This window comes from Oncorhynchus clarkii, chromosome 13, assembly GCF_045791955.1.
Source record: "Oncorhynchus clarkii lewisi isolate Uvic-CL-2024 chromosome 13, UVic_Ocla_1.0, whole genome shotgun sequence".
Classification (NCBI taxonomy): Eukaryota; Metazoa; Chordata; class Actinopteri; order Salmoniformes; family Salmonidae; genus Oncorhynchus; species Oncorhynchus clarkii.
Genome location: NC_092159.1, coordinates 60,653,820 through 60,669,946, shown reverse-complemented (window position 1 = coordinate 60,669,946; position 16,127 = coordinate 60,653,820). Strand labels below are relative to the sequence as shown.

Sequence of the window (16,127 nt, the reverse complement as noted above, 5' to 3'; positions counted from 1 at the left end):
CAGTCAGATAATGTCAGTTACTCAGTCAGTCAGTCAGATTAAGTCAGTCAGATGATGTCAGTCAGTCAGATGATGTCAGTCACTCCGTCAGATGATGTCAGTCAGATGAAGTCAGTCAGATGATGTCAGTCAGATGATGTCAGTTACTCATTCAGTTAGATGATGCCATTCAGATGAAGTCAGTCAGATGAGGTCAGTTAGTCAGTCAGTCAGATGATGTCAGTTACTCAGTCAGTCAGATGATGTCAGTCACTCAGTCAGTTAGATGATGTCATTCCTTCTCCCAACAGTAGGGCCAGCTCCACTCCTTCTCCCAACAGTAGGGCCAGCTCCACTCCTTCTCCCAACAGTAGGGCCTGCTCCACTCCTTCTCCCAACAGTAGGGCCTGCTCCACTCCTTCTCCCAACAGTAGGGCCTGCTCCGCTCCTTCTCCCAACAGTAGGGCCTGCTCCGCTCCTTCTCCCAACAGTAGGGCCTGCTCCGCTCCTTCTCCCAACAGTAGGGCCTGCTCCGCTCGTTCTCCCAACAGTAGGGCCTGCTCCACTCCTTCTCCCAACAATAGGGCCAGCTTCACTCCTTCTCCCAACAGTAGGGCCAGCTCCACTCCTTCTCCCAACAGTAGGGCCTGCTCCACTCCTTCTCCCAACAATAGGGCCTGCTCCACTCCTTCTCCCAACAGTAGGGCCTGCTCCACTCCTTCTCCCAACAGTAGGTACGGTCCGCTCCTTCTCCCAACAGTAGGGCCTGCTATGCTCCTTCTCCCAACAGTAGGGCCTGCTCCGCTCCTTCTCCCAACAGTAGGGCCTGCTCCACTCCTTCTCCCAACAGTAGGGCCAGCTTCACTCCTTCTCCCAACAGTAGGGCCTGCTCCGTTCCTTCTCCCAAAAGTAGGGCTTGCTCCGCTCCTTCTCCCAACAGTAGGGCCAGCTCCACTCCTTCTCCCAACAGTAGGGCCAGCTCCACTCCTTCTCCCAACAGTAGGGCCAGCTCCACTCCTTCTCCCAACAGTAGGGCCAGCTCCACTCCTTCTCCCAACAGTAGGGCCTGCTCCACTCCTTCTCCCAACTGTAGGGCCTGCTCCGCTCCTTCTCCCAACAGTAGGGCCTGCTCCGCTCCTTCTCCCAACAGTAAGGCCAGCTCCACTCCTTCTCCCAAAATTAGGGCCTGCTCCACTCCTTCTCCCAACAGTAGGGCCTGCGCCGCTCCTTCTCCCAACAGTAGGGCCTGCTCCACTCCTTCTCCCAACAGTAGGGCCTGCTCCACTCCTTCTCCCAACAGTAGGGCCTGTTCCACTCCTTCTCCCAACAGTAGGGCCTGCTCCGCTCCTTCTCCCAACAGTAGGGCCTGCTCCGCTCCTTCTCCCAACAGTAGGGCCTGCTCCCCTCCTTCTCCAAACAGTAGGGCCTGCTCCACTCATTCTCCTAACAGTAGGGACTGCTCCACTCCTTCTCCCAACAGTAGGGCCAGCTCCACTCCTTCTCCCAACAGTAGGGCCTGCTCCACTCCTTCTCCCAACAGTAGGGCCTGCTCCACTCCTTCTCCCAACAGTAGGGACTGCTGCACTCCTTCTCCCAACAGTAGGGCCTGCTCCACTCCTTCTCCCAACAGTAGGGCCTGCTCCACTCCTTCTCCCAACAGTAGGGCCTGCTCCACTCCTTCTCCCAACAGTAGGGCCTGCTCCACTCCTTCTCCCAACAGTAGGGCCTGCTCCACTCCTTCTCCCAACAGTAGGGCCTGCTCCACTCCTTCTCCCAACAGTAGGGCCTGCTCCACTCCTTCTCCCAACAGTAGGGCCTGCTCCACTCCTTCCGAGAGTTGAAACTGCAGTGCCCAGCTGATAATCCCCCCGACAATTGCCTCAAAACTTAACCTGAACTATACCGAAACTAATTTCACACATATAACAGATTAAATACATGAAGTAAAGTGTGATGGGGAGAATGGGTGAGTTGATGAGTGAGGGGAAGTGAAAGAAACATAATTATGTAATCACCAATTGTGAATGAAGAACAGGGCGGGCAATTCCATTGTATTCATCCATTCTAATTATGGATCTAATCTTAAAATGGTATGTACCCTGTATCAGAGATGCTTTGCTTTTTGACACCACACTCCCAAGAGCAAGTCCTGCAGCGAGAGCGTGCGTAATTCTACATGCTGAACAGCTTTCAATCTCTGGGAAAAGATCCAAAATGTTGTGTTAAGCCGCAGACGCACAATTGGCCCAGCGTCGTCTGGGTTAGGGAGGGTTTGGCCGGCAGGGATATCCTTGTCTCATCGCGCACTAGCGACTCCTGTGGCGGGCCAGGTGCAGTGCACGCTAACCAGGTCGCTAGGTGTACGGTGTTTCTTCCGACACATTGGTGCGGCTGGCTTCCGGGTTGGATGTGCGTTGTATCAAGAAGCGTGTGCGGCTTGGTTGGGTTGTGTTTCGGAGGACGCATGGCTCTCGACCTTCGCCTCTTCCGAGTCCGTACGATGAGACAAGACAGTAACCACTAATTGGATACCACGAAATTGGGGAGAAAAAGGGGGTAAGAAACAAAATAAGTATTTTGACCGTGCTTCTTGGTTGGGGTAAAAAAAAAATTTTTTATTGCTGATCCAAAGCATATGCTTTCTCTTTCATAGTTGTAACAAAGGTACTCCACAAATAAAATTGATTGACCACTTGAATTTCGGTGTTTTTGTTTTTACATATAGCCTACAGTAACATAAACTAATGAAAATGCTATTGTGTTATTTGAAATCAAATACAACTCATATTGTAATGTTAGCCAAGGCCTTCATAAACACAACCACAGTATTATTTTTGCTATAGCATATATAAAATATATGAATTCTACTGTTAGAATGTTGCAGTCAGAATGACTGCTCATTAGCTTAAAGGGGGGTCCATGGACGCCCAGCAGACCTAGTGTAAAAAGCTTCCATCTGATAAGCACTCTTATGTCCTACATACCAATAACAGGACACATCTGGTATACTGGAGCATGACTGATTCCTCATATGTATACTACCCCACCTCTGTACCCTCTTCTTCTCTACTGGGAGTGCCATGGAGGGGTGGGAGACTATGAAAAGGAGGGTGGAAAGGGGGTGGAAATGGAGGAGAAGAGGGAGGATGTCATTGACTTGTGGCGGTGCTATGTCCCTAGCCCACCCATCCCATCACCCACCTTATCCTGGGCTCTCTCTCTCCCCTTCTCCCCTGGCGGTGCTATGTCCCTAGCCCACCCATCCCATCACCCACCTTATCCTAGGCTCTTTCTCTCTTCCCTTCTCCCCTGGCAGTGCTATGTCCCTAGCCAATCCATCCCATCACCCACCTTATCCTGGGCTCTCTCTCTCTCCCCTTCTCCCCTGGCGGTGCTATGTCCCTAGCCCACCCATCCCATCACCCACCTTATCCTGGGCTCTCTCTCGCTTCCCTTCTCCCCTGGCAGTGCTATGTCCCAACCCCGACCTCCTCACCCACCTTCTCCTGGGCCAGTTGTCTCTCGGCCTTGTGGCTCGTCTCCAGCTCCAGGCGGATGTGGTCCATCTCGGCTCTCAGCCTGCCCAGGGAGGCCTCCTGGTCCTGGGCCGCGCGCTGCCTCTCCTCCTCCCTGAGCACCCCCAGCTCCAGCAGCTGCTGCTTCCTCTGGCTGTGGGCCTGCTGCAGCTCATCCCTCAGAGAGGACACCTGCTCCTCCAGGTCAGAGATGACCTGGGGTCAGGGAGATACACAGGTACACTCACGTCAGGAAAGAGGTAGCACACTAAGACACTACTGTTTGGAGACACTAATAAGTTATGTCCTGCCGTGGTATTGGCAGAACAACTGCAACACTAAGTGTCACACTGAGCTTGTTCGTCTCCTAGCGACTGTTAGTCAGATCCATTGTACAGAGTATTTAAAAAGTTACTTTTTAGTGCCCACAACCTTAACAATTCATGTGCAGCACACACACTCATGCACGCACATATACACACACATATATATACACACACAAGTGGGTATGACACCCAATCTCAGGGTCAGTCAATGACACCGGTCTCAGGGTCAGTCAATGACACCGGTCTCAGGGTCAGTCAATGACACCGGTCTCAGGGTCAGTCAATGACACCGGTCTCAGGGTCAGTCAATGATACCGGTCTCAGGGTCAGTCAATGACACCGGTCTCAGGGTCAGTCAATGACACCGGTCTCAGGGTCAGTCAATGACACCGGTCTCAGGGTCAGTCAATGACACCGGTCTCAGGGTCAGTCAATGACACCGGTCTCCTCTGGCCTACTCTTTCAACATTAAAAGCTTGGATCAGAAGTAAAACAGTGAGGGAGTGTTCCAGAATGACGTGGAATGGAACAGTGAGGACGGGGGAATCCCAGTTTGGGCTGGGAATACAGAGGAGAGGAGCAACAACAAGCACAGGGAATGCCAGAGTGTCTGCCCGCTCAGCCAGCTCGGCAGGAAGGGAAAACACACACCCGTCCCTCTGATCTGAGTCACACAGGCCAGGCAGGGCCTACATCAAAGAGGAGGCATTCCACTAAGCTCAGCGGTCTGATTTAATGACAGAAATTAGCCTAAATCAAAGGTCACTCAGTCAGGAGGAAAATGGGCACCGCTGCCATGTCTCATTTCAGGAAATACAGAGAAGAGACTAGTCAGAGAACTAGAGCAGGAGTGTGTGTGTGTGTGTGTGTGTGTGTGTGTGTGTGTGTGTGTGTGTAAATCAAGCCGGCCTCAGGGAAACGTTTAGGGCTGTAGTTGACAGGGACCTCCATTTGGAAGTCAATCTGTGGTTTTTGTGTGTGTTTAATGGGGATTGTGTGTTCTACCGAGTGTGCACGCCTGCAGATGTGTGTGTGTGTACAAGCCTGTGTGTGCATGCTTTCATGTGTGTGTGTGTGTGTGTGTGTGTGTGTGTGTGCGTGTATGTCCGCCCACAGATGTGTGTGCTGGCTTATGTAGGGGCTGCAGTGCAGAGATGGACTGACCCCTCTCCTGACCCCTCTTCCTTTGAACTGATCTACAGCTTTGACTTTGCCCCAGCACAGCTCTTTGATTCAGATTGCTGCCAGAGAGAGCAGCATTACAGCCACATTACATTACAGGAATGCTAATGACCAAGCCAACCGTATTTAAACAGATATTAACTATCAAGCAGTTAGGCAGCTTCTGGACTGGCATGGAATTATTGACCTGTAGTATGTATGTGAATAGAGCTAGACATTATGGAGGAATGTGAGAGATTGAGAGAGGGGGAGGCAAAGAGAGAGAGAGAGGGAGAGAGAGCGGGGGGAGGTAGGGAGAGATTGAGAGAAGGGGGTGACAGAGAAAGAAAGAGAGAAGGGGGAGGCAGAGAGAGAGATATAGATATAGAGGAAGAGAGAGAGATAGAGACAGTGAGATAGATATAGAGAGAGAAAGAAAGTGGGAGGCAGAGAGAGAGATATAGATAGAGGAAGAGAGATAGAGAGGTATAGATATAGAGGAAGAGAGAGAGATAGAGACAGTGAGATATATATAGAGAAAGAAAGAAGGGGGAGGCAGAGAGAGAGAGAGATATAGATAGAGGAAGAGAGATAGATAGAGAGAGATAGAGATATAGAGGAAGAGAGAGAGATAGAGACAGTGAGATAGATGTAGAGAGATTGAGAGAAGGGGGATGCAGAGAGAAGAGAGAGAGAGAAGGGGGAGAGAGAGAGGGCAGACAGAGAGAAGGGAGATGCAGAGAGAGACAATAGGGGCAGAGAGAGAGAGAAGGGGGAGGCAGAGCGAGAGAGAGAGAAGGGGGAGGCAGAGAGAGAGAGGGGGGGAGGCATAGAGAGAGAGACAGAAGGGAGAGAAAGAGAAGGGGGAGGCAGAGAGAGAGAGAGAGAGAGAGAGAGAGAAAGAAAGAGAGAGAAAAGGGGGAGGCAGAGAGAGAGAGAAAGAGAGAGAAAAGGGGGAGGCAGAGACACCCTGTACTGCCCCTTCCCCTCTCTCTCCACAGACACCCTGTACTGTCCCTTCCCCTCTCTCCACAGACACTTTCTACTGTCCCTTCCCCTCTCTCTCCACATACACCCTGTACTGCCCCTTCCCCTCTCTCTCCACAGACACATTCTACTGTCCCTTCCCCTCTCTCTCCACAGACACCCTGTACTGCCCCTTCCCCTCTCTCTCCACAGACACATTCTACTGTCCCTTCCCCTCTCTCTCCACAGACACCCTCTACTGTCCCTTCCCCTCTCTCTACACAGACACCCTCTACTGTCCCTTCTCCCCTCTCTCTCCACAGACACCCTGTACTGTCCCTTCTCCCCTCTCTCTCCACAGACACATTCTACTGTCCCTTCCCCCCCTCTCTCCACAGACACATTATACTGTGCCTTCCACTCTCTCTCCACAGACACCCTGTACTGTCCCTTCCCCTCTCTCTCCACAGACACCCTCTACTGTCCCTTCCCCTCTCTCTCCACAGACACATTCTATTGTCCCTTCCCCTCTCTCCCCACAGACACCCTGTACTGTCCCTTCCCCTCTCTCTCCACAGACACCCTCTACTGTCCCTTCCCCTCTCTCTCCACAGACACCCTGTACTGTCCCTTCCCCTCTCTCTCCACAGACACCCTCTCCTGTCCCTTCCCCTCTCTCTCCACAGACACATTCTACTGTCCCTTCCCCTCTCTCTCCACAGACACCCTGTACTGTCCCTTCCCCTCTCTCTCCACAGACACTCTCCACTGTCCCTTCCCCTCTCTCTCCACAGACACCCTGTACTGTCCCTTCCCCTCGCTCTCCACAGACACATTCTACTGTCCCTTCCGCCCCCTCTCTCCACAGACACATTCTACTGTCCCTTCTCCCCTCTCTCTCCACAGACACCCTCTACTGTCCCTTCCCCTCTCTCTCCACAGAAACCATCTACTGTCCCATACCCTCTCTCTCCACAGACACCCTCTACTGTCCCTTCCCCTCTCTCTCTCCACAGACACCCTCTACTGTCCCTTCTCCCCTCTCTCTCCAGACACCCTGTACTGTCCCTTCTCCCCTCTCTCTCCACAGACACCCTGTACTGTCCCTTCCCCTCTCTCTCCACAGACACCCTCTACTGTCCCTTCCCCTCTCTCTCCACAGACACCCTCTACTGTCCCTTCCCCTCTCTCTCCACATACACCCTGTACTGTCCCTTCTCCCCTCTCTCTCCACAGACACATTCTACTGTCCCTTCCCCCCTCTCTCTCCACAGACACCCTCTACTCTCCCTTCCCCTATCTCTCCACAGACACCGTCTACTGTCCCTTCCCCTCTCTCTCCACAGACACCCTCTACTGTCCCTTCCCCTCTCTCTCCACAGACACCCTCTACTGTCCCTTCTCCCCTCTCTCTCCACAGACACCCTGTACTGTCCCTTCTCCCCTCTCTCTCCACAGACACCCTGTACTGTCCCTTCCCCTTTCTCTCCACAGACACCCTCTACTGTCCCTTCCCCTCTCTCTCCACAGACACCCTCTACTGTCCCTTTCCCTCTCTCTCCACGGACACATTCTACTGTCCTTTCCCCCCTCTCTCTCCACAGACACCCTCTACTGTCCCTTCCCCTATCTCTCCACAGACACCCTCTACTGTCCCTTCCCCTTTCTCTCCACAGACACCCTGTACTGTCCCTTCCCCTCTCTCTCCACAGACACCCTCTACTGTCCCTTCCCCTCTCTCTCCACAGACACCCTCTACTGTCCCTTCCCCTCTCTCTCCACAGACACCCTCTACTGTCCCTTCCCCTCTCTCTCCACAGACACCCTCTACTGTCCCTTCCCCTCTCTCTCCACAGACACCCTGTACTGTCCCTTCCCCTCTCTCTTCACAGACACCCTCTACTGTCCCTTCCCCTCTCTCTCCACAGACACCCTCTACTGTCCCTTCCCCTCTCTCTCCACAGACACTCTCTACTGTCCCTTCCCCTCTCTCGCCACAGACACCCTGTACTGTCCCTTCCCCCCTCTCTCTCCACAGACACCCTCTACTGTCCCTTCCCCTCTCTCTCCACAGACACCCTCTACTGTCCCTTCCCCTCTCTCTCCACAGACACCCTGTACTGTCCCTTCCCCTCTCTCTCCACAGACACCCTCTCCTGTCCCTTCCCCTCTCTCTCCACAGACACATTCTACTGTCCCTTCTCCCCTCTCTCTCCACAGACACCCTCTACTGTCCCTTCCCCCCTCTCTCCACAGACACCCTCTACTGTCCCTTCCCCTCTCTCTCTCCACAGACACCCGGGCATCCCAGGACAGTGAGGTTCTCTCTCGTTATGGCTTCAGTCACATGGCAATTAGAGCAGAAAGCGTCTGAAGTCTTCTTTTTGGTGGAAAATCTCACAGAGACATCAAAGGCTGCATCACCACAACACCCAGATGCCATGGCTGTGTCACACACCCTCACACACAGAGACAGACAACACAGAAAAATAGGAGGATACGCACAAACTCACACACGAACACACACATACAGAGAGAGAGAGAGACAGCCATAAACAGTGCCAGGCGTGATGGTCCACATGACTTCAAGGGCAGGCAGCTATTAGAACAGGTCCCTGAACAGCCTTTAATGTAGAATTCCCTCTTCAACTCGTCTGGCTGATCCCTCTTCCCTACAACTTTAATATGCTTGGGAAATAACATATGGGCTAACAACATATAGGCTAACAACATAAAGGCTAATAACATATAGGCTAACAACATAAAGGCTAATAACATATAGGCTAACAACATAAAGGCTAATAACATATAGGCTAACAACATAAAGGCTAATAACATATAGGCTAACAACATAAAGGCTAATAACATATAGGCTAACAACATAAAGGCTAATAACATATAGGCTAACAACATAAAGGCTAATAACATATAGGCTAACAACATAAAGGCTAATAACATATAGGCTAACAACATAAAGGCTAATAACATATAGGCTAACAACATAAAGGCTAATAACATATAGGCTAACAACATAAAGGCTAATAACATATAGGCTAACAACATAAAGGCTAATAACATATAGGCTAACAACATAAAGGCTAATATCATATAGGCTAACAACATAAAGGCTAATAACATATAGGCTAACAACATAAAGGCTAATAACATATAGGCTAACAACATAAAGGCTAATAACATATAGGCTAACAACATAAAGGCTAATAACATATAGGCTAACAACATAAAGGCTAATAACATATAGGCTAACAACATAAAGGCTAATAACATATAGGCTAACAACATAAAGGCTAATAACATATAGGCTAACAACATAAAGGCTAATATCATATAGGCTAACAACATAAAGGCTAATAACATATAGGCTAACAACATAAAGGCTAATAACATATAGGCTAACAACATAAAGGCTAATAACATATAGGCTAACAACATAAAGGCTAATAACATATAGGCTAACAACATAAAGGCTAATAACATATAGGCTAACAACATAAAGGCTAATAACATATAGGCTAACAACATAAAGGCTAATAACATATAGGCTAACAACATAAAGGCTAATAACATATAGGCTAACAACATAAAGGCTAATAACATATAGGCTAACAACATAAAGGCTAATAACATATAGGCTAACAACATAAAGGCTAATAACATATAGGCTAACAACATAAAGGCTAATAACATAAAGGCTAACAACATAAAGGCTAATAACATATAGGCTAACAACATAAAGGCTAATACCATATAGGCTACTGAAACAAAAGTTGGAAATAAAAGGACTGTATTGTTGCAGCAGGTGCATAATAGCATTCTGAACTGAAGGGTGTCAATTTAGTCCAACAGTCCTACTCTTCATGACAGCTTCCTCTCACCATGCTGACATAGAATGTGTGATTAAATACATGTTGAATAGTATGAATGTTAAGTCGTTTGTTGTATGAGGTTATACTAAATCACCTGAAGCGGCAAGAATAGATTTGAGACGTGAGGAAATGGAAAAAAATTGAAATTAAATAGATAAAATCCAATATTCAAATATATGAATGGATAAGGGATAGAGAGAACAAAAGACAGAGAGAGAGAAAGAGCCAATCTGGAGTGGAGACCACATCTGTCTGAGCTTGGACTGAACATCAATAGGGAGAAAGGGGGAGGGAGACAGGGAAAATAAGGGACAGCTGCAGTTGGAAACAAGCTCATTTGTGGCATGTGACAAGTGGACGAGATTTAAAAACAATAGCTACCCCTACTCCAAATTCCCACCCACTCTCAGAAAATCATTTCTAATAGCAAAGCTTCTAAGAAATCAAAATGTGGAGCTGAATGTAATCTGCAATCTAATGACTTAGGTACTACAACACACAACAAAACGTCAGCCATTGATCTCTCTGTGTCCGCATGAGACATGTGAAAGTGAAACTTCAAGCAGTCCTACCTCAATCACAAAAAGATGTGATCTAATCAACATGCAAAAATCACAAACATAACTCTAACCAACCCACTGATGTGTCCACTCAACAACAGACAGAGCTCAATGACTATAGGATGTCTGGGAGGAAGGGAAGACAGGGCTGGCAAAACCATCTATAGGGACTGATCAATCGTTCAAGTCCAAGGCAGTGAGAGAGACAGACACACACCCACTCCCCCCAAGACACAGCGTTCTTGTCCAGCTGTCTGTTGTGCCATCTTCTCTCTCATCAGACACCCTTCCTCAGCTCAGACTCACCCTGTCATCAGGCCCTTCATTTCTCCCTGTCTTGTTAATCACTTACTGGGAGAAAAAGTTAGTTGAAAGTTTTGCCAGGGTTATTATTTAGTCCATCACAGTGTTAAGGAGAGAACCCTCTGAGGATCTGACTCTCTCCCATGCTGTTTGAAGTCCAGATGTTTCTCAGAAAAGACGTTGTCAGGACGCGAGAGGGGGGGAAAAAACGGAATTACCCATAAAAATGAGTTGAGTGAAGTCGCTGTAAGAACGAGCCAATAGAATGATCACGTTTCTGTTGTTCAGGATAACAAGGCTTAAATTCATTTGGAATGTTGGTGTAGTTTCTGAAGTGGAATTCTTTGGACGGACTAATAAAGGAAACAGACTCCAATGTCCTCAAAGCATGAGAAACAACAGTACTAACTAAGTGAAATACATATCACCCCTGCACAACAACAGTTAATCCATTTAAATATCCAGCAGCTTGAGGAGAGGACAGATCCACTGTGCCGTGGCAGACAGTCAGAACACAAACAAAACTATTTATTAGGTTTAAAAACAAGAGAAAACATGAGTATTGCACCAGAATATGGACTGTGTTTGGGGACAGAGAGGACTGTGTGTCTCTTGAGAGTGTGTTTGATGAGGGAGTGTGTGTGTGTGTCTCCCTCTCTCTGTAACTCTCTCTCGGTCTCTCTAATGGGGCTCTCTTCCACCCTCCTGTGCCGCTGATCAGCTAACAGAGCAGCACAGGCTGCAGGCGAACACATTTACTGAGAGCTGCTGTCCAGGCTGCAGGCTAACACATTTACTGAGAGCTGCTGTCCAGGCTGCAGGCTAACACATTTACTGAGAGCTGCTGTCCAGGCTGCAGGCTAACACATTTACTGAGAGCTGCTGTCCAGGCTGCAAGCGAACACATTTACTGAGAGCTGCTGTCCTGGCTGCAGGCGAACACATTTACTGAGAGCTGCTGTCCTGGATGCAGGCGAACACATTTACTGAGAGCTGCTGTCCAGGCTGCAGGCGAACACATTTACTGAGAGCTGCTGTCCTGGCTGCACGGACTGGCAACTGATGCTTCTTTTTCAGCTCATCCTTTCATCTTCAAAGATAATGGCTGAAATGGAGGACTATGAGCGTGGCAAAAGCCCAGTTGACAGGATTGGATGGTAAAAGCATCACAATGATGACCCCAAGGCTGAGGAGGAGGATTTGGGATAATTCCCTCTGTGTGTTGGACGCCAACTCCAAACGCCCAACCCAGCATCACACCAATCTCCAAACAACTATTTCCTCATTAGTTGATGATACAGCAAACACCACTGCAGCCACACAAAGGCACAAGAGAAGGGTCCTTAACTCGAAAAGAAACATCTCATTTAAACAGTACGGTCACTGCACAAAGCTCATTTAAACAGCACTGTCACTGCACAAAGCTCATTTAAAACAGTACGGTCACTGCACAAAGCTCATTTAAACAGCACTGTCACTGCACAAAGCAAATTTAAACAGTACTGTCACTGCACAAAGCTCATTTAAACAGTATTGTCACTGCACAAAGCTCATTTAAACAGCAATGTCACTGCACAAAGATAATCTAAACAGTACGGTCACTGCACAAAGCTCATTTAAACAGCACTGTCACTGCACAAAGCTAATTTAAACAGCACTGTCACTGCACATAGCTAATTTAAACAGTACGGTCACTGCACAAAGCTCATTTAAACAGCACTGTCACTGCACAAAGCTAATTTAAACGCCACTGTCACTGCACAAAGCTCAGTTAAACGCCACTGTCACTGCACAAAGCTCATTTAAACGCCACTGTCACGACACAAAGCTCATTTAAACAGTATTGTCACTGCACAAAGCTCATTTAAACAGTACGGTCACTGCACAAAGCTCATTTAAACAGAACTGTCACTGCACAAAGCTCATTTAAACAGTACTGTCACTGCACAAAGCTCATTTAAACAGAACTGTCACTGCACAAAGCTCATTTAAACAGTACTGTCACTGCTCAAAGCTCATTTGAACAGTACGGTCACTGCACAAAGCTCATTTGAACAGTACGGTCACTGCTCAAAGCTCATTTGAACAGTACGGTCACTGCACAAAGCTCATTTCAAGTTGCAGGACAATTCAAGTTGCTTCATTTAAAAAAAAGAAAACGTTTTTTTATATAAACTTTATTTAACTAGTGAAATCAGTTAAGAACAATTTCTAATTTACAATGACGGCCTGCAATGGCAAATATATTTCAAATGAGTAGGCAACAGTCACCAATAAACCATCCTCAACAGTTCTATCCTGTAGGTGTATAGGCCAACATTGCTGTTCTGCAGAATGAATGAGTTGTGTGTTCCACCTGGCCACCACATGCAGAAGCATCTTTTGCACATCACATAACCTCCACATTAAGTGAAGCCTTTTCTGTCCACATAGTTGAATTCCTTTTGGGATGGTGCTTTTATGGCGATGTGGGTGCTGTCCATTGATCCATTCGTATTTGGGAACCCATTGGTGGCAAAGAAACCTCTCGACTTCAACCGGTTGTGCGATGGTGTATGGAAGTTGCATGCAACTGTTCATTTTGCTGATGATTTCATCCAAAACATTGGCTCATCGAGGTTTTGAGATGCCGATCGGCAAACTCACTCTGAGGAACCTACTGGGTACATAACTTAAAAGCATGTCTGACATGTATTGAGGGGCACAATCGTGGATTGATTTAAAAACAATAGAAGAATTTTAAAATGAATTGTAAAACTCCCAGACAGCTAGTGCAGACCTTAAAACAGGTGAATCGTCTGCGTAGCAGTGAAAATTAATGCTGTGCGTTCTGATAACGCTGCCAAGAGGTAACATATATAAACTGAAGGACAGAGAGCTGTTTGGCATCTGTGTTGGCGCTAAGATCCTTTACCACTTTAACTAAGGCTGTCTCTGTGCTGTGGTGGGCACAAAAAACACATTCAATTTTTTTTAAACACAGTTGGCACCCCAAAAATATTTTGCTGTTTGAAACCGAATTTCTCCTGAATGTTGTTTCAGAATGGAAGGTTGGAGATTTGTCGAAAATTGCTAGGAGCTGCAGAATCTACATGACTTCTTCAGAAGCGGTTTCCACACAGCAGTTTTTGGCACAGTGGAGATAGTGTCTGTGAACAGGAAGTGATTAACAATAGTTTGCACTTCTTCAGATATGCAATTAAAAACAGTTTTGAAGAAGGTGGTGGGGATAGGATCCAGAGGGCAGGTAGAAGGCTTAAGTTGTGATATCACTAAAAACGATGCAGACCAAACTCTTTGGTCCTTTAAAAACCTGCTGTATGTAAAATAGTGTTGTATAGATTGGAAAATACTAAATGTGACTCGATGACAACATAATGCATGTCCATAGTGCCTTTACGTGGTAGGCTAGGGCACAAAACCTATCATCAGGTCTTACTTGACTGATACCAAGCCTAATGTTGGTTATCTTATCTCCGCAAACGTATCACATTTAGATGTGGGGGAAAATTCACATAGAATTGAGGGGGTAGGATTTATTAGGTCATCAATGGTGGAGAAGAGCACTCTGATTAATTCTGATTAATTGTGATCAAGTTAGAAAAATGAGTCCGTCTGGCACTTCTAATTGCCTTGTTATATATTTCAAGTTGCGCTCTCAGAATATCATAATGGACGTACAACTTTTACTTTCTCCACTTCCGCAATGTTTCTTTAATTGATCTCTTTAATTGAGCTCTCCTTGTCCAGACTCTAGACCTTTATTTAGCAGGGTAACACAGACAGTTGGTCAGGGAAGGGGCCCCTGCAGAGTATCCTTCCTAACAACAAGTGGTGATGAGGCCAGGACAGAGAACTCTTGTGCTCCACCACCTCCTGCTGCATCTCCTTCTCCTCTTCCTGCGTAGTCTCCTCTTCCTCCTGCATCTCCTCCTCCTCCATGTTAACCACGACTCATTTGTTGTCCTTCCCAACTGGTTGGGTGGGGTGGAGGCCAGCCTATTTATTAGACTCATCCTACCATGTGAAGGGGATGAGTCGGGATTACTCATCCTCACGACGTGTGACTGACATCCGCTCCCTCTGCCAGCTTTCCATAGTCAGGAAGAGAGAGAGTAAGTGAGCAACACAATCCTTCCAGAGATTCCAGGAAGAGAAGGAAGAGCGGGAAAGCAGGGCCTGGATCCAATCACCTCGCCAGGAGTTGATTCCCAAATCCTGGCAGTCACATCGGGACATATTCCATTGTCTGTCTTCCTCACACACAAGATAGTGTGGGTGAGTCGCTTGATGGAATGTTGAATACCACTTAAGCCTCACAATAGTGAAAAGTACTAAGTAGTAGGAATTAAGTAGTGCATTTAAGCTATGCTTGCCAGTTTCAGAAAGTTTCATATTTTCTGGATGCATCAACAAAATACTCTGCTTTTCAACATTCCTCTTTCAAAACTCTCAGGACTTTTCAGAATCTGTGGAAGTTGAATCCCCCATTTATTTCCATCTGTATGACAGAGTTTCAAAGGGGTAAACGTCTATGGTAATGCAAACCTACTTCATAATATGGGACCTAAAGTGATGTTAAAAAAACTCATCTTTCTAATTGGCTCATTCATCCCCCCTCCTGTCCCCTGTAACTATTCCCCAGGTCCTTACCGTAGATGAGAATGTGCTCTCAGTCAACTTACCTGGTAAAATAAGGGTTAAATAAACATACAAATAACATACGTACATTCTGGAGCCCAACTGCTGCTCTCCAAGAACCTGAACCACAGAGAACTTTGGTTTTATTTCTTTTTCATTGGGGGAGGGGCGATTTTGAGGTGCGTTGTGGCTCCACATAATCGTATGGTTGAGCGATGGCCATGGCAGAGACAGACAGACTAACCAGAATAGTAGAGTGGATGCCAACAGATACCTCAAATCATAGTTGAGAGAGTGTGTTCAGGGTAGCTGTGTATGTGTGTGGAGGAAGATGAGATGTTTTCTTCCACTGAAAGGAGCAGGCCATATAGAACAGTGCGTACTGTACACATAACCCTGTCTTACTGTCAAACGTATGGAGCGGATGAACATGAAATAACAATGTTTCTAAAACATTTGACTGTTTGACCTTGAAATGCTTCAGTTTAAATGCCATCTTTCCATAGTTCTAATCATATTTCTATGAATTCATTTATGGCCTATAATGTCAAATAGTAAAGACAATATATTTATTTTATTCCCCATTTAAGTCTAAATTCTTTTAAATCTAGGCCTATACTAATTCATACTAGACCTACTCCTTAAAAAGAATAATAATCTTAACGATGAATAATAATCTTAACGGTGAAATTCCATTTGGTTCTGTTGTTCGTACACAGTTGTGTAACCTGGGAATCATCTGTGCGCGCCGTTTGCTGCAAAAACATTTGAGAGTCGCCGTTTGTCCAA

General features: G+C 47.1%; 1 protein-coding gene across 1 annotated transcript in view; it reads right to left on the bottom strand.

Moving 5' to 3' along the window:
• Positions 1-16,127, bottom strand: part of LOC139365190 (centrosomal protein of 112 kDa-like) — a 163,363-nt gene that overhangs the window by 79,386 nt on the left and 67,850 nt on the right. Inside the window, exon 13 of the mRNA XM_071102646.1 lies at positions 3,480-3,710. Within this exon, the coding sequence (XP_070958747.1) occupies positions 3,480-3,710 (231 nt within the window). The remainder of the gene's footprint in view (positions 1-3,479; positions 3,711-16,127) is intronic.